Source organism: Micromesistius poutassou (genome assembly GCF_964030765.1).
Source record: "Micromesistius poutassou genome assembly, chromosome: 4".
Classification (NCBI taxonomy): Eukaryota; Metazoa; Chordata; class Actinopteri; order Gadiformes; family Gadidae; genus Micromesistius; species Micromesistius poutassou.
This window is the reverse complement of record NC_140274.1, coordinates 3964362-3983023: the sequence shown is the minus strand read 5'-3', so window position 1 is coordinate 3983023 and position 18662 is coordinate 3964362. Positions and strand designations below refer to the sequence as shown.

The window sequence follows — 18662 nt, the reverse complement described above, 5'->3', positions numbered from 1 at the left end:
TATTTGTTAAAAATGAACTCAGATTTGAATTAAGGTCCCCTTGGTCTCTTACACTATTTGCCGCTTTTAAAAACGTAAATTACCATAGTTTATTGAAGAGAAACACAAAACTGTAGCAGATAACACATGGATGGAGGATCCCAAACTAGTGGTAATTTCGTGTGCTTTCTGCGGCCGTGCATGTTTAAATCGAGCAGGAGCGTCTTTGAGCGCCTTAGCGGGTTAAGCGTGTGTGCGCAGTGGGCAGCAGCAGCGTGATTAAGCAGCAGCAGCAGCAGCAGCAGCAGCAGCAGCAGCTTTACGCTTCCAGTCGTCGAGGAAACGGCGGAACCAAATTGCATCCGTCGCCACACCCATGACACTCGCCAGACGAGGCACCGAGGCAGGAGAAAGCGAGCGTTTGGTGTCCGTGATGGGGAATGTAACAACACCCCGAGGGTACACATGAACGATGGACGACACACAACCACCGCCATGGCTTCATCCGCCCCTCACAATAAACACATGCGTCTTTAAACATTATCCGGGGTGGAGACTTGAAAGGACGGATTCAACCAACGAAGCGTTATTCATTTCAGTATGAACAAATAATAATACAGAGCGGCGGTGGTCCACATGGCGGCTCTGGGAGAGAGAGGGGGGTGTTTAGAGAAGCAGGCTCCCCGTCAGTGCGCATGATACTGCGGTGGTTCCACTACTACGGCACGCTCCAACTCACCTTGAATCGCTCCATGACTGCTCTGCTGCTGTCATCCGGGCACGGGGGGGGCGGGGGCGTATGGATAACCAATACACGCCCCAAAGCCTCGATCGGTAACCAATCGAAGGACAGGAGAGGCGGACCTGTGGCTTAACATTCTCCCACTGCTGGGTTCCACTATGCGCTCGTAAAACGCTCGGCCGTCTACTCGGAGGAGCGCGACGGTGCAGGTGCTCTGTCTCTTCGGGAGGAGAGGATGCGGACGGAAGGACGGGGGAGGGAAGGGATGAAGGGAATCGCCAAGAGGAAAGCATCTAGGATATGAAAAAGGAGGGTTTTTAAAGGAGACCGCACCGGTGCAAGGTCGAATATGAAAGACTGGTCGAACGGGGTGACACTTTGCTTGGCGATAGCTGGTCGGCACTAGTACTATGATTTGGTATGTGGCCACTCTGATAGCAAGTGTATTCAGCACCAGAGGAACGGCCGCTCAAGGTGAGTTGAAGTGCAATAGATCCAGTGCGGCGCGTATAATAGGATGTTCTGTGTGTGCATGGTGTGTGTGTGTGCATTGTGTGGTGGTGGTTCTGCAGCATGCGATGTGTGTGTTTCTGATGATGGCTCACACGACGTGTCTGTGGCTGCTTCATTGTAACAAATGGCTGCATATCTCACGTCACGTGCAAAGTTCTTCCCTGGCTGATTCCCTTTAGAAATGGCTCATTCATTTGCAGAGCCTCGCACCGTGGGTGGATTTATGCGTTTATTGTGAATATTCACACGTTGGACCGTTGTTATGATGCTAATGCTGCTCGGTCCGAAATGTGGCCCGTTTCAAATGATAGGTTCGGATCCCCCTGATGAACTGCATGGGTGCCACACACTGGGCCTAACCGGGGCTGTCTCCCACAGAACCGTTTGGGCAATGGGAATGGTAAACATGGTGAATAATGCCATCATCGTGAGTGAATATGCATGGGTTACTACGACCAGCAAGCGGTTCCATTTGAGCTCTTTAGAAAGGGGTGTGACATCCCCCCAATCCTGAAAAATGTGATGAATATGCTCGCGTCCATGGCTGGTTCAGTGTGGTCCTCCCTATGCTGGGGAGAGATCCGTTTGGGAACGGTGTCTGAGTGTCTGACTGCTGCCCGTTCGGCCGACTACTGCGTCGCTACTCGCCGACCGTGATCCATCGATGACGAATATCTCATGAAATATATCTAAAAAATATCGTTATTATACATTTTTTCCTGATCATCTCCTATTGACTTATGCACTTACTTAACCTTGCTTTCCCGCGGATGACCAGACGAGGGAGACGTGCCCCATGCTGTCGCGGTGTAACCGATCTCAATGACCCCTCATGACTATGGAGAGTAGCCAGCACACTCGGCCTGGCCACTGGCCACTGGCCACGTTCCTGTGTTTTATTACTCATAAGTATAGTTCAGGCTTTCATATTTGCATTTTTTGGAAGGGCTTACACAAGCGTTTGGTTGCAAACCCCTGTGTGTGTGTGTGTGTGTGTGTGTGTGTGTGTGTGTGTGTGTGTGTGTGTGTGTGTGTGTGTGAGAGAGAGAGAGAGAGAGCACCTCACCTGTGTGTGTGTGTGTGTGTGTGTGTGTGTGTGTGTGTGTGTGCGTGTGCGTGTGTGTGTGTGTGTGTGTGTGTGTGTACGTGTGTGTGTGTGTGTGTACGTGTGTGTGTGCGTGTGCGTGTGTGTGTGTGTGTGTGTGTGTGTGTGTCATGCTAGGCATCATTGATGCAGTGGGCTACAGACCTGTCGTTGGCCACTGACAGACCCTCGTACAACAGATCCCTCTCAGACTGCTCCTCGTGTCCCAGGCTGGTGATTGAGATGTTCAGTTCAACGAGGCTGTGTAGACGAGGACTTTTCATCAGACCATCTGCACCCATACTCTGTGCATCCATTCAAATGTCTTAAAGGGAGCTTCGTACTACACAGGCGCCATTCTTAGTTGGAATAAGGACCTCTGTGAGGGTGGGATGGGTCTAAGATGGTGGGAGACGCTACCATGATCATGTACGTCGTGCTACGCTGAAGTCTGTGGTTAAGTACGTTCTGTCCACTCGCTATTAGCATAAATGTGGCCTGTTTCTGAATTCCCTGCTGTCCTGCTTAAGGTGCCAATTAAAGACTTTAAGGGTAAACATATAAATACATCAAGAGGTTTGATTAATTGTAATCACATGGTTTCTCTTAATCTCACAGATTCAATATTCATGCCAGTACAATCATGCTTCATACCAGTTGCCTTTTATCATGAAAAAAACAGTCTGTAATTGTAATGAATTATGTATAACCTCACAACCAAAACCGATATTAACAACCTTTAGCACTACAGGGGACTACAGGGGAAGGACTTACATAGACTGGCTGGGAGTGTATCTTGCCGGTGATTGAATGCCACATAAGGCCGGTCGCCTGTCTCCTGTACGTGCAGCAATCAGGTTGGGTTCTGAATGATCACAGTGTGGGGCTATCTTCAGGAAAGCTGGGTTTAAGCGTGGGTCTCCATGTGAACTCATGTTCTTCGTGGGGGGAGTGTCTGCCTCGGTTCTTTAAACACCCTATCAGAGCAACTCCAAACAGATAATAATAATAATCTCAATCGCCGTTTGAATACAGTCTTGATGTGAACGACGATGAAACTGGACGCGCTCACTCAGTTTCAGACAGGAAATGACAGAGGAAGTACCATGGGTTTGATTGACGGGACAGGTAAACGCGCCGGTTAGACTGCACTCCACAACATATTGTCGGGTAGACAAGCAGCAGGCCCGAGTCGGTGCGCTAAAGTGAACCGCGGCGGCGGCGGCGGACATGACAGTTCCTCGCCTTTGTCTTTGGGACTTGGATATGCTGACACAAATTCTGCAGCCATCACTCTAGGAAGGAAGCCAGGGCGCAATGAACGCTATGCGAGGGAGCAATTTAAAGAAACCACGTGAGACTTGTGCATGGGAAGGCCAGAGAGTGGGATTGTGTAGAGAGTAATAATTCAGCAGAAAGAGGACTGCATGGCTGTGCTGTGTAGAACAAAATGCATGGCAACCATTCCATACAGGATATGGCGGGCCAGTGGTTTTATTACTGCTGTTCAACAATGACCGTGTCTGGTCTATACCGCTCACATTCACTGGGATTTCACCAATTTATATTTTTGACATAATGATGATTTTTGTATGTGTTCAATTTAAAAATCTGATGTATGTCATTCAGATGACATTAAGGAAAGGAGAAGCCGGAAGAGGCGTCTTTCTCAAGGATACCTACAGGTAGTCTGCTGGAAACGGGGATGGAACACAGAACGTTCTGTCCTCTGGTCAAACACCCAAGCGAGCCGCTGCCTTATCTCGCAGAGACTGAATCGTGTGTCATCGCGCAGGAAGCACTATTGGAAGGGACCGGGAGTACGTCTGGGAGTGCTGGCCGTCGCTCCGGTAACGATAATAGAAGGAATCCAGGTCACCAGCGGGGAATGTGGGAGCGAGACGCCGCTGGTGGCAGTCTGTGCGCGCTGAGCCACCGGCGCTGCCACGCCTGAGTCACAAGACAACGCGCTGCTGGCTCTCAAGTCTCAAGCTAAATCGGAACGTGTTTCTGACAGCCACACGTCGGGCCCGCGTCTCGCCTGATGTTTCGTTTTCGCATCTCTAATTCCCTTCCTGTAAAAATAAAAGCTTCCCTTCGGTAGTCCGGAGAAACCGGAGCTTTCCGTTTCCCCCCCCCCCCCCCGCCGCCTCATGACGTGCGCCTGTGTTTGGGCCCCGCCGTGCTTTTTGTTGTTCTGCAGTCTTTGGACGGGCCATTCTTCAAAGGAAGAGATGAGAGAGTACACGGCGGTGGACATTGTTCACAGAGGTGTCATAGCTGTCATGGGCCGGTTTGAAGACCTACGTTAGTGCTGAGGCGGGCTCTGATCCCTTTCAGCCGCTGACATAGGTGGGCAATTTGTCTGGGCCGGGGCTGTCTTTGGTTGTTGCCTGTCTGATAAAACGGTGTAACAGTCTACTGCCGCCGTGCGATGTGTCTGACCGCGCGCCCTCGTCCCGGGAGGCATTTGAAGTCGGGGGAATATGATCTGCGTTGGATCTGCTGGGTTTTAAGGTTCTGCAGGCGATAAGGAAGGTGAATGCATTGGTGTTCTACGTATCGATATGAGTGCTTGACGGAAACGCAGGCGTTTTTATGTTGTTACTTCATTTATACATCCAATGTTATTCTCAAACTTGCTGGAATATGAGAGCCAAATCATGGCATGTTTGAGTGTTAGAGCTCATGTTTAACAGAGGTCCTCTTTAGCTTTCAGCTGTATGAAGGTGACCCAAGGGTTTCTTTGATTCTACAAAAGGTTCATAGAACACGTCTTTCTTATCTTTCTGCTTGAATTACCCTGAAAAGTTGATTTAGCACTCGAGCACCTGAAAGCCAACAACTGGGTTTAGAACTCAGTACGTCGATGGCTCCATACCTATGGCTGGACAGTCAGTAGTAGAATAGAGTCCTCACAACCTCCCTCTGAGTCTGTTTGTGTGGGTGTGGGTGGGGGGGGGAGTGTTGGTGTGTGCGTGTGTGTGTGTGTGTGTGTGTGAGATCGCCACAACACCCAACGTTGCAAATATGTGAAGAGCAAATAGAAAATGTAATTGAATCTCCTGGATTGGACGGATAAAATACATTTAGATTAAATGTTATATTTAGGACCTGCACTATTTCAATGGATTTGAAGACTTATTGTCATTACTTAAGGTGCTGCTAAATAAATTCTCAACATAGGTTGGGATCGTTTTTGGCCATTATTGGTTAAAGAACGTTTTTTAAAATACGTACACACCGTTGGAGCCAATAGAGTTACTGATAATAGGCCGGTGTTTAAAACGACAGTATTGTAAAACATATATTTTTATTATATTCATTGATTAAAACATGAAACTAAAAGTCAGTTAGCAGTTAGCCCGTTGGCGTTGGCACATTAAGGACGACTGTCCATTTTGATTTCGGTCGAGAGTCCACCATCCTGCACTTCTGTTACACCACAAGAAGCTTATCTCATCAAATTATCAGCCCTTCGCAATTAAAAGTAGACTTTTGGCCGACATATAATATTTTTGTGAGTCGGCCATAATGCCTTACATCCTCGCTCCCAATCATTAGAGTAAAGCTATACACAAAAACCCCAGAAAAAAACGATCTTAGAAAATCCCTACGCCCAAGCTGTGGATGACAGACGTCTGCCAACACAGCACTGGGCACGAGCCAACTCTTTCTGCTAATTCCACCCCCCAAACACACACACACACACACACACACACACACACACACACACACACACACACACATACACATTCACACACACACATACACATTCGCACACACACACACATTTACACATATACACACACACACATACACATTCGCACACACACACACACACACACACATATTCACACATATACACACACACGTTCACACAAACACACACACACACACACACACACAAACACATTCACACACACGCACACAAACAGGCACATGCACACACACTCTGTTCTGCTGTCATCTCCTAACTAGTACAGGCCCAGTTGTGTCTTGCTCTGACAGCGTGTAGCACGCTGCCTGATTCCAGCCTTTATCTCTGTCAGGGTCTCTCTGAAGTACAGAGGCCTGAGCACACATTCCAGGCGAATACCCACCGAAAGAAGTTTTGACGCGCTGTTATTTGTCAAAGCTGCATTACGCATCGAGATCAGATAAGAAATTAAGTAAATGTAGGAGTTGGAAAGGCAGGTTTCACGAAGGACGGATTTAAGCTAGTCCTTGATTTCATGTGTTTTCCTAGAAAAATAATGAAAGTGCTCTGTGGTTGTCATGGAGCTCCGTTCATTATTCACATATTGCTCCCGAGTTGTACTGAGTGATGGCTCCATGTTGAATGACGACCATTTTCCATAACGAGCTGTAATTGGACAGCTCATACCAAATGGCTGATGAGCAGTACTAACAGAAACTTCAAATGCCTTATAGGTCAAGGCTCTGGGATGTATTGGTTTGCTGAAAATTGTAAAGAGAAACTCTAAGCATGACTGAATCATTGGAGGCATAATGACCTGAAAATGCTGCCCTGGATACCTTCAGTAATGGGCAGCTCTGGCCCTGGTCAGGTTTGAGGTCCTTTAGACCTCTGGCCAGCCATTTCTATTTTACACCTTGTGTCTATCTTCCTTATCTCCTGTCTCCTAATAACTCTCCTGCTCTGTCTCTATCCATCTCGCTCTCTCTCTAGCTCTCTATCTATCTCTATCTTTCTCTCTCTCTCCCCCTTCTGTTCAGGAAGTGTCCGTCATTAGAACATGTGAGGTCATCGCTTGCCTAATCAGGACTTTTCTGGTTTGAGCGGGAAACACTTGGGAAGCACTCAGCCAGGTTCTACAGCGATGGGAGATTGGACCAACTGCTAATCTAGACCACACTTCTCAGACCCCAGACTCTTTTCTAGAACATTGAACCCGCTGCTACTCTAGACTTTACTACTAAGACCCCAGACTCTTTTCCAGAACATTGGACTAGTCTAGACTACACTACTCAGACCCCCACACTGAGACAGCCGTCTCAGTGTCATACAATCTTTAGTTGATGGAAGGCTTAGACCAACGCCATGGAGAGTGTCTCCACCAGAGTAGAGGCCCCGAATCACTGAGTCACTGAATGAAGCCTGCCATATTTGGGACAAGAGTCGGGACCTTTAATTGCTTGCACAAAACTCTTGATCAGCACTCAGCATTTGTTTATTGTAAACGCATACTGGTTTATTTAAACGAGTATGCGCAGAGAGAGTGAGGGGGAGCGAGAGAGAGAGAGAGAGAGAAAAAGAGAGCGAGGTCTGCGGTCTTGGCCATTAGTTCATTTACTTATTTTTGTGTAGGTAATATGTTGTCAAATATGTTTAAACTTAAATAAACCACCTATACAAGTAGTTATGTCTCGTTGTATTAGTTTGTCCCGTTATTGACATAATGCGCGTCATTGACATAATGCGCAAATATAGACATTCGAATAGTTCGAATATATGTGGTTTTTTTAGAGCGAATATTCAAACGTCATTTTTGAGCCATTTTCACAGACCTAGGGTAGAGGCCCCGCCTCGTCTCCACCAGAGTAGAGGCCCCGCCTGGTCTCCACCAGAGTAGAGGCCCCGCCTGGTCCCCACCAGAGTAGAGGCCCCGCCTGGTCTCCACCAGAGTAGAGGCCCCGCCTGGTCCCCACCAGAGTAGAGGCCCCGCCTGGTCTCCACCAGAGTAGAGGCCCCGCCTGGTCCCCACCAGAGTAGAGGCCCCGCCTGGTCCCCACCAGAGTAGAGGCCCCGCCTGGTCTCCACCAGAGTAGAGGCCCCGCCTGGTCCCCACCAGAGTAGAGGCCCCGCCTGGTCTCCACCAGAGTAGAGGCCCCGCCTGGTCTCCACCAGAGTAGAGGCCCCGCCTCGTCTCCACCAGAAGGAGGAAGGCGCCTGCGGCTCTGTGTGCGCTGGGTTTAATCACGTCAAATGAGGCAGGATGGGCTCACGTCGTAAACAAGGCCGCAGCCGCCGCCGCCCCCTTGGGGGGGGGGGGGGGGGGGTGGGGGCGGGGGCGTTGAATGCACACTCAGCCCCTCGTTTGTAAAGCGGCCAGCGGGACAAGGCCGGCGAGGGATCCTTTGTCTGCCGACGCTCCCCAGGATACTTATGAGTTATCATAAGAGAGAGAGGAGAGAGAGAGAGAGAGAGAGAGAGAGAGAGAGAGAGAGAATACTGTGGAAGAGCAAGAGAGGGACCCTTTGCGTAGGGAGCCGGTACGACGGCCGCTGGAGAGATGAAGAGATAAGAGGGAGAAAGGTAAATGGTGATTAGCTGCTTGATGGATATTTCAGGGCCTCAGTGATTCTGGTTTCAGCCCACATCCTCAGTGAGGCAGTTGAATTAAATGCACTCTTGTACACCACAAGTGGGACTGTGTGTGTGTGTGTGTGTGTGTGTGCGTGTCTGTGCGTGTGTGTGTGTGTGTGTGTGTAATATCTTTATACAATTCAATTCACTGGCTCTTCAACCGACTTGATGAGTCCAAAAAAGCTTCTGGTCCGTCACAGTGTTTGTAGACGACACCAGGTCATCATGGCTCAGGATTGGTCCACTTCTCTTGGACCGTAGCTGCACTACGATGTACTACCATTCTACACACAGATACAGGTCAATGTTTTTAACACACGCAGGTGAAAACAGTAACACACACACCCACACACACACACAAAAAAAGACACACACACACACACACACAGATACACACACAGACAGACACGCGCAGACATACAAAGACACACACGCGCACATACAAAGACACACACCTCGACACAGTAACGCAGGGCCGCTCTCTAATGTAACCTTCAGCACATGCAGGCTGGCATTCAATTACCGCCCTGTCAGGGGCCCCTCCAGCCCAGGGGCCCCATGTCCTTGAGATCCCATCTCCACCGCGGCCCCGGGCCTCGTCTATATTCCATTACATCCTCCACATCGCCAGGGGCTTGTCCGCTCCAATCTGGCGCCCTCATCCTCACCCTAACTCTCATTTCTGAGGCCACGCCCACTTCTGTGTTTGTGTCGTTTTGTGTTTCAGAGTGCGAGCGTGAGAGTCGTTCGCTCCTCGTGCTGCATCGAGCAGCAGCTGGCGCTCACAGTGAGCTGAATATGGTGCGGTTCTGCACCATGAGTGTATGCTAATTGGCCTGACACTGTGGTGGCTGCTATGTATGTTTACGTTGGTTTTTGTTTAGGGGCCGGGTTGCTGTGGACCCACTGAAACATCACACCGTCACACCGGTGTCGCTGTTGGGAACGCGACGGCGAGCTGTTTACTGAGCGGCCGTCGGTGCCTGGCCGCGTTGCTGTCTCACGCAAATCCATAGCTACACATAGCAGAGCACAGCACCGTGTGAGTCGTTATATATATAGCCCCACGGAGATAATGACCCAGCCATGTCTGACAGTCCATTGTTTCATTTGAGAACGGCGACGTTTGATCTCGGTTCTGAAGCGATTGGATCTGCAGTACCGCCTCCGGGATCAGGAATAGATCTAAAGATACCGGGACGACCGGCGCGACCGAACGTCGTGACGTTGCTTCCGCCGCCGCCGCATCGTACGATCTCCGCGGCGTCCAAACGTCACCCGAACCGACCGCGGTTGATCCGCTCAGAGCCGCGCGGGCCTCGGTTGACGTCGTCTCACAACACATCCGTCGGAAACCACTGCTGTGAACGCGATTCAACAGCAGGCCTGGCCGCGAGGAAACCTCACCCCGGAAAGCCTCTATTTTTAAACCCGCCTGCGGTTTCTGTGCTTTATTCCCTCCTTCCGCCGGCACGGTGGCGCGGCGTTTCCGCGGTGAGCGGCGAGCGCCGCGACGTTAAGCCGCGTCCGTCGCGACCTCCCGCATGCTTCCAAGCGCTCAGCGATCTCGCCGCTCATCTGGCTGCTGGCTGACCTCACGGGGCCGCTCTCCCAAACACATGTCTGCCGTCCGCGGCGTGGCCGGAGACTCAGATGCCGAGGGCTCTGCGGCGGCGGCGGTGGCGGCGGCGGCGGCGGCGTCCTCCAGCAACACCGGCCTGAGCCGCCCCGAGGCCTCCGCCTTGGCTCTGTTCCCCGCGTGCCTCCCACGCCTTTGTAGGACCCAGCGCACCGAGTGCCGCTGCAATCTAGATAATGCATCCATGCCCAAAGGTGCAGACTTATGGAGTGGGCAGAGTTGGAATGTCATCACAGCGGTAAATATACAGTTAGGGTGTGTGTGTATATATATATATATATATTATATATATATATATATATATATAAATGCAGTATACATTAAACATAATTGGCCCCCCAGATTTATTGAATGTCTGGTTCGTGCTGATCTTACCCGACAGATCTTTCTGCATCAGCTCATTCTCCGGCGCTTCAGTCCACACACGGTGAAACCTGAGTTCATGGGGGTATTTACAGCGGCTGGCCGGGCCTGGTCTGGGCCGGTAACTATCGCTGTGTAGTCATACGGAGCCCATCGATCCCCACACACTTGTGCTATTGTGCCGTTCCCAGGGAGAGAGATGGCTGGGGAGCGAGATGGTTAGTGAGACAAAGAAGGAAAGAGAGAGAGAATGGCAGGATGGATGGAGAGAATGAAGGCTAGGGAGACGGCGCTGGTGGACGTTTATTACAGGCAGGTAGTTTCACGTTTATACAGACGGGCGGATTGACAGAGACAGAAAGGCTGGGTAGGTAGACGTGAAGACAGACCGCTGGACGGGTGATTGAAAGAGGAAATACTAGAGGAATACTTTGATGGATAAATAGGCAGACAGACAGACAGGCAGACTTGATGGATTAAAAGGTAGAAATAAATAAACACCAGATAGATTGACCGACGAACCGAACATAAGATCGCTTGAAAGGAAGAATCAAATTAAGGAAAAGGCCAGATAGTTCTACATAAAGACAGCGAGACGGACAGGCAGACAGTGATTGATCGACGCGTGTTTCATGATTCACACGAGCCGCGTTCATGTTTGTGTGTATTGTGTTGAGTTTGTGTTGAGTGTAAATACGTTCCTGTTCATAAATCTCCCATAATGCCCTGCAGGCCACTGCGTCCCCCATTAACAGAATGAACTTGGCGGCGGCGGCAGTGAAGGCGTTGCCGCTAACGGCCGCGTGGAGAAAACATCATAAAGGGATTGGGAAATTATTAGGCACCCGATACATCACCCCGTTGTTCTTTTAGCGATCAGTCTCATCTGTTGTCCTGCCCTTAGCGCCGCTCTCCCCCCGAGTGAGCAGATCTTCTAATACTATTGGCCGGTAATCTAACTCTGAGTGCAATCCCGGCCCTCTGGAGGGAAAACAATGGATTTGGGTCGCGTGCCCTGGTGTTGTGGCGCGGGGTCTCGAGTATTATGTCAAGTGACTCTACTTACTCAGACAAAACAATGTAGGCAGTGTGGTGCCTTAGCCCCGCTCCTGGCACCCCGCAGCAACCAACCAGGGTTCACCTTGGTCCTGTATACTCCTATTCTGCCGCTGTGGAGACCACAGCAGCGATACATAGAAGTATACAGGCCAACTGTAGGCCAACGATAGGCCCACTGAACCCCACAAGAGCCTCTGTGTCTGTCTCTCTGTTTGTGTGTTTGTGTGTGTGTGTATGTGCACGTGTGTATGTGTGCGTAGTTTGGGTTTGTACAACTAAACTCAACGTTTGGTTGAACACTAAACCCTTGGTGGAAGCATAAAGCAAATATTCTAGCAAATATGCCAAGAAGGTGAACCCGGTCCAGCAACACTGACCGTGTTGTGCTGTACGTGGTGTGTAGCAGTACTACGGTGTGAATGTTTGATGAAGGTGTTACTGTGTTCAGTGCAGTCCTCTCAATAGCTGAGAGGGGTCAGCTCTAAAGTGTCAAACATCTTGCTTTTGGGTTCAAGCAAACGTTAAGTTTAGTTACTACAAACACAGGCTATATACACACGCGCACACACACAAACGTGCACACAGAAACAAACAACCAGACACACATAGACGCTGGCTCTTGTGGGGTTTAGCTGGTGGCTGGTGTTGTCGTTTACAACAGGCTGCAGCCGAGGCGTCTCGCTACAGAGACTCAACAGCAGAGAGATCTCAACAGCAGAGAGATCTCAAGAGCAGAGAGATCTCAAGAGTGCGGCCGTGACTGGCCGACTGCGTCTCCACTCAACGAAACAAAAAGTGTAATTTGATTAAATCTGCTCAGTTTGTGTCCAGAAGCTGGTCAGCTGGCTAAATCAACTAAAGTGGATTAACTCTATCACAGGACGCGGGGATTAAACCCTAGTAAACACAATCACCAGCCATCGCATGTGGGCTTAGAGTTATTTCTGACGGAGAGACGGGGGAGGGGGGGGGGCGGGGGGGGGACAGAAAACCCACAGACGTTTCCTTCTGCTGTGCTCGGTCGGGGGGTGGGGGGGGGCAGCGAGGGCAGTCGGTCAACGACCCCTTTGCATCTCACACGCCGGCACCGCGGTTTACGCCACACCTCTGCTGCTGACTCCCCACCCGCCGCGGCGACACAGGTTCCCGCTGAAGACGCTGTGAGCCGCGATCACGCCAACGATCGCCTTAATGAAGGCGTCGAGCGATCCAGCCGACGTTTCTCTCCGGTGTGGACCGTCAGCAGGTCTCTAGATCCCTGAAGTGATTTTTGGTCCGGGTGGGGGGGTGGGGGTAGCCTGGCCTGATGATGGAGGAGGAGGAGGAGGAGGAAGAGGAGGACTTCCAGCAGCTTCAATGAAAGCGGGGGTGGGAGGCAGCCGGTGCTGTCGAGGTGGGGGGGGGGGGGGTGGGGGGGCGGATGGCGGGGGAGGAAGGTGGAGCAAGAAAAAATCCATTCCCCCTCCGCCCCCCCATTCCCCCCCCGCACTCACAGCGAGAGTTCTGCTGAGGCAGGTGTGCCGACCTTTCAGTCATCTGATAGGTCAACGCCGATAGGTCACCAGATAGGTCAGTGCTCGGCAGCGGCGTGCCTGGCCGTCGCTGGCGAGGCGGCCATGCCCCGGCGCCGCCTCACAGTAACACCGGCCTAACGCCAGCCGGCCGGGATCAGCGTGGGCGGACACGTGGCTCAGGCTGTGAAGCGGGTCGGCTGGTGAACCGGAAGGTTGCTGGTTCAATCCCCCGGCTCCTCCTAAGCTGTGAGTGTCGACGCCTCACCCTGACTGCTCCCGACGGGGGCCGGCTGTCGCCCTGCACGGCGCACTCCGCCGTCGGCGTGTGGACGGGTGAATGTCAGGCGATGTCGTAAAGGGCTTTGCGTGGCCACTGGTTAGAAATGCGCTGCGTAAATGTAGTCCGTTCCCCATCAATGGAGGGCCTCTGGCAGCTCTGCCGCTGCGGTGCGTTACGGCCGCTCTCCACATCGCATCCCGCCCCCACGACGGAGGGGGACAGAGGGGGCGGAGCTTCTGGCGCCTGGCGAGGGAGACGGGGGAGGACACAGTACAGACGCTCGTTCACGCTGAGGTGTTACCGCCGCAGCGCTTCGTGCTAAATTGGTTTCTCTGACGTCGCACATTAAGTTGTTCCTCTTGATAGGCCTGAATCCCTACCTAATGATTGTTTTTAAATAGGGACGCTTTGTCGTCATGGCATTGTTATTTTTGTGTGTGTGCGTTTGTGTGTGTGTGTGTGTGTGTGTGTGTGTGTGTGTGAGAGAATGAGCTCATCAGTGTGTGTGAGTGTGAGGCTGTGTGAATGTGTGTGTGTGTGTGTGTGTGTGTGTGTGTGTGAGAGAGTCAGCACATTAGTGTGTGTGAGGTTGTGTGTGAGAGTGTGTGTGTGTGTGTATGAGAGTGTGTGTGTGTGTGCCATGCGCGCAGAAAAGCACAACGCAACGCGCATCGTCTCCATGAATCCCTCGATGGATGAGTGTAGCGGAGGTCCGACGTGACGGTGCCTGTCTCTGTGTCCCCCCCCTCCCCTCCCCTCTCCCTCCCCCCTCTCCCTCCCCCCAGGTGTCCACGGAGTGAGAGAGGAGCCTCGGTTTGTGACGGCGCGCGCCGGAGAGACCGTGATCCTGGGGTGTGACGTGTCTCCCCCCCTGGACGGCCAGCAGCCGCCCTACGTGGTGGAGTGGTTCAAGTTCGGAGTGCCTATCCCCTTCTTCATCAACTTCCGCTACTACCCTCCCCATGTGGACCCGGAGTACACAGGTGAGGGAGGCCCCCCCAACCCCCCCCCCCCCCCCCGCCACGCCCCTAAAGGGCCAGCGGACCCCCCCCATGATAAACCAGAATAACACGATTTGGGGTTCCCCGAATATAACCCCAGATATTGTTATGAATGTAACTATTTATCTATCTTTCTACTATTTAGTCTTTGACTTTTTTTAGATAAAAGGTATGACATTAATGAGGGGCAGAGGTGAGGCGTCTTACACAACACTGCGGACACTGGGGTTTAGAACCAAGAACCTTTGGGTTAGAAATCAAACACCGTAACCATTGTTGACTATCCTGCTCATATAGAAAAAATGAATAGAATAAATAATGAATACATGGCGATAGGAGAGACTGAGAAGATAATAACGCAGATTTTGGACACATTCATTCCGATATTTGAATAAAACAACAGCAATGAGATGGTTACTACATATCTCTAGTGTAGATCTGTAAATCTGAGCAGAACAACTTAACATTACACCAGCTTGGGTGAATAATTGGCAGTGAGAGCACAGTAGACGGCACATGGTACTCTCCGCGTGAGACAATCTTCAACATTCACTAATCCTAATTATGTATATTTAAAAAGCATTTTGAGGAGTTATGACGCTGGGTATTCAGTACTATTCTAATTTTCTGGACGTCTTAATTATTACATATAGATTTCCCTGCACGGTTTTGGCTGAGAGCAGCGTTTTCGCTGACAACCAGAGAGAACGTAAGACCGCGTTAATGCGCTCCGTACATTAACCTCCCGAATGCTGTTTCATGGGGAAGGTTAACCTGCCATTCCTGGTGTGATTCAATGTTTTCTCCCTATTATGGTGATGTGGGACGTAAGGGTGTGAAGTGAAGTGTATTGCCTCTGAGCGCCAGCCATTGTAAACCTTCTCATGGCCAAATCTGCGTTAGCTCTCCGTGCTAACATTGTCCCCCATCCACTGTGCATCGCTCTGTACCTCCACACCCGACACAAGGGGGGGGGGGGAAGGGCAAGGCACGGTAACGGCGGGGAGCATGTGTGAGCCTGAATGACAGAACACAGACCAAATACAGACAGAAGAAGCAGCGAGTCCAGAGATGATTCACTGACACCTTCCAACTCCCCCCCCCCCCACCCTGTGATGAACACCATGAGGAGGCTAAAGTAGGGCCGCTACCTTATAGAGCAGAAGAACCACCGTGTTTTTGTAGCGAATAACTTCTCCAGACACGCGAGGAATGCCTTTGATACGTGGAACTGTTCGGGGCGTGCAAAGAATGGCTCTGATTCCTCCTCCGTCTTCCCCACGTGTTTTCCACTGTTAAAGCAAGAGTCGACCACATAAAACCAACCGCTTTATCGATGCTACACACAAGTCCTGTACGAACGCTAGGCTTTCACACAGGACTTGAAATGGTGGTCATAAATATTGACATATTCCAGAAGGAAGGACTTTCAAAGCAATCCCTGACCTGATTATACATGTATAGGCCTAGTTAAAAACGATAAAAAAAAAACAACAATCCATGTTTTGTATTATTTTCATCAAGAGAGATTATCCATCCTTTCCAATATAGTTTTATCCCCCACACAATAGATACATCATACATAATACAATTGGCGTTAGAGTTTTCTTCAAATTACAAAAACAATTTCCTATTCAAAGTTAATCCATTTAACTGGTAATCACAATGTTTTGTTTTTTTTTGCTACAACGAAACCTGCAACGACGACTACTGCTAAACTGTAGCTAATCTAGCATTAGCCTTCCCAAATAATATCAGGCTACGGACAACAACCCAATCACAAAACGGTTCCCGGCGAATACCTTTTCATACAGTATGTGCTCCGTGGAGCAGCAGACCGACAGCACTGGGGCCGTGGTGAGGACCGGCGAACAGATGAAACATGAACACGCCAAATAATCTCATGGCGCAGATTAGCGCGTATGCTAGGAGCTAAGCGCGTTAGCCCAGCGGCGGTGATGATCGCTGACAGTTGGTCCGTTGCTTCATGACAGGGCTTTGTGGGCCTCTGTAATTGGCCCCCGCCGTACAGCCCTCGTCTGGAGTTCAGCGGGGCTACTCCCATGAATTCTCATCTCCTAACCGATAAATAATTCATCCCGGTGAATAGAGTAAACGTGCGAGCGTTTCCTGACACAGCTGCCGCCAAAAGGAGCGCTGATTGGCCCGTGCTGAGGGTAGCGCTCTAAAATGTATTCCGCCGCCGTGGAGATGAGAAAGCTGAATGTCCCATTTCTGCGTTTACAGTGACTGGAGAGAAACCGCCGGGGAAAAAAAAATAAAGGCGCCCCATTCAAGTCGCAAGCCGCTCAGAGAGTTCATATGCGCGCCAGTATTCATTTGGGAGTCTAATTCAGCTCTCTCACCAGATGGATTCTGTTACCTCATTCCACGTTTTTTTTAATAACGGGTTTAATTGAAGGTAAGTGGGCAGTCCACTTCTGCTTTTTGCATTTACATTTTTTTTTTTCTTTCTATGCGCTGCACAGAACACTGGAGAATTGCATCGCGGGAGGGCGAAGTAGGGCACATACAGCCCCGGAAGTTATTACGGATTCAATCCCATGGCACGGAGACAAGTCAGTCTGGCAGGTTGAAAGGCAGCAGATTAACGACCAGACCGGCACAGGGCTCTGTTTTTAGAATCAGAGTCGCTGTTTGTGTCTACATTGTTCTCGACGTCTGAACCTAAGTGTTGATTATTAACAGTCGGGATGGAGTTGTGATGAATCACTATTTAGAGCGAGGTGAGGGAGGCGCGTCAGTGGAACGCTGTCTTCTCCTTCTTCTTCTTCTTCCCGGCGGCTATTATCTAATTCACTCGCAGATGGAAATTTCACATCTCACCGAGACTATCACTTCGCTGGTTTGTCCTTGAGCTATATGGAAATTATAACATTTGAAAAAATCTATTCTTGTACTCACTCAAGCAAAGAGGCAATCAATAATTCAGATGTGAAGTTTAGACATCAGATGCTCCAATTTTGGGATGAGTGGTTCCCACTGTAGTCCTATTAGAAATGTTGGTTCAAATGAAGCCAGAATATCCACAACCAATAACTACTATCAAGTAGTATGAATTGAGTTTTCTGTCAACAAAAACATACATACATGCATACATGCATACTACATACATGCATACATTCATTCATACGTACGTACGTACATACGTACATTTGTACATTTGACAGACTTTAAGCCAAACTATAGTACATTCATGACAAACTCGGGCAAAGTATAGTCGACTAACGTAAGTACATGTATGACAAAATACAGGACAAACTATAGTACATACGTGACAAACTATAGTGTACATATGACTAACTAGGACAAACAATGGTACATACTGTATATGATATACTACAGGAGGAACTATAGGACAAACCAGGGTAAATATATCATATACTACAGGACCAGTGGTACACATCACAATCCATATAACAAGCTATAGTACCGTCGACTCCCTCCAGTCAGAACCTTCCTTTATCTACCTATAACATGGACACTGGGTGAACTCAGTGTAACAGAACATTGAAGGACCGACTCTCATACCTAATCACACGTGAGGAAGCAGCTACGATTGGTCCACAGTGGTCAGTCTTCTGTAGTCCTTCCCCATTGAATCAAGACGCACGTGAACCCTGTCTTGTTCTCCGCCTCCCCGGCCTCAGTCCAGGGGCCTCTCCAGCCTCTAACAGTTACAGACGGCCTGGTCAATGGGCCACGTGAGGTCTCCAGGATTCCCTTAACCACTGAAAGCTTCTGTGACCAGAACAATGTGTTAGCCTCTTCTGCCTTCACCGGAGACAGACTCCTCCAGCACTGTGTGTGTGTGTGTGTGTGTGTGTGTGTGTGTGTGTGTGTGAGCGAATGTGTGTGTGTGTGTGTGTGTGTGTGTGGGCGAATGTGTGTGTGTGTGTGTGTGTGTATGTGTCATTGAGAGAGTGTTTGTTTGTGTGAGTGTGTGAGAGTGAACTCATCAGTGTGTGTGTGTGTGTGTGTGAGAGTGTCTGTGTTTGTGTGAGCGAGTGTGTGATGTGTGTGTGTGTCTGTTAGCGTGTGTGTGTCTGTTAGCGTGTGTGTGTCTGTTAGTGTGTGTGTGTGTGTGTGTGTGTCTGTTAGCGTGTGTGTGTGTGTGTGTGTGAGAGTGTATAACA

The 18662-nt window shown here is 50.1% G+C and overlaps 1 protein-coding gene across 1 annotated transcript in view; it reads left to right on the top strand.

The window, feature by feature from the left end:
* Positions 1 to 1131: 1131 nt before the first annotated feature.
* Positions 1132 to 18662, top strand: part of igsf9ba (immunoglobulin superfamily, member 9Ba) — a gene marked incomplete at both ends in the record, with an annotated part of 48037 nt that continues 30506 nt past the window's right edge. The window contains 3 exons of the mRNA XM_084467231.1: positions 1132 to 1195; positions 14290 to 14487; positions 16645 to 16682. Coding sequence (XP_084323357.1) covers positions 1132 to 1195; positions 14290 to 14487; positions 16645 to 16682 — 300 coding nt within the window. The remainder of the gene's footprint in view (positions 1196 to 14289; positions 14488 to 16644; positions 16683 to 18662) is intronic.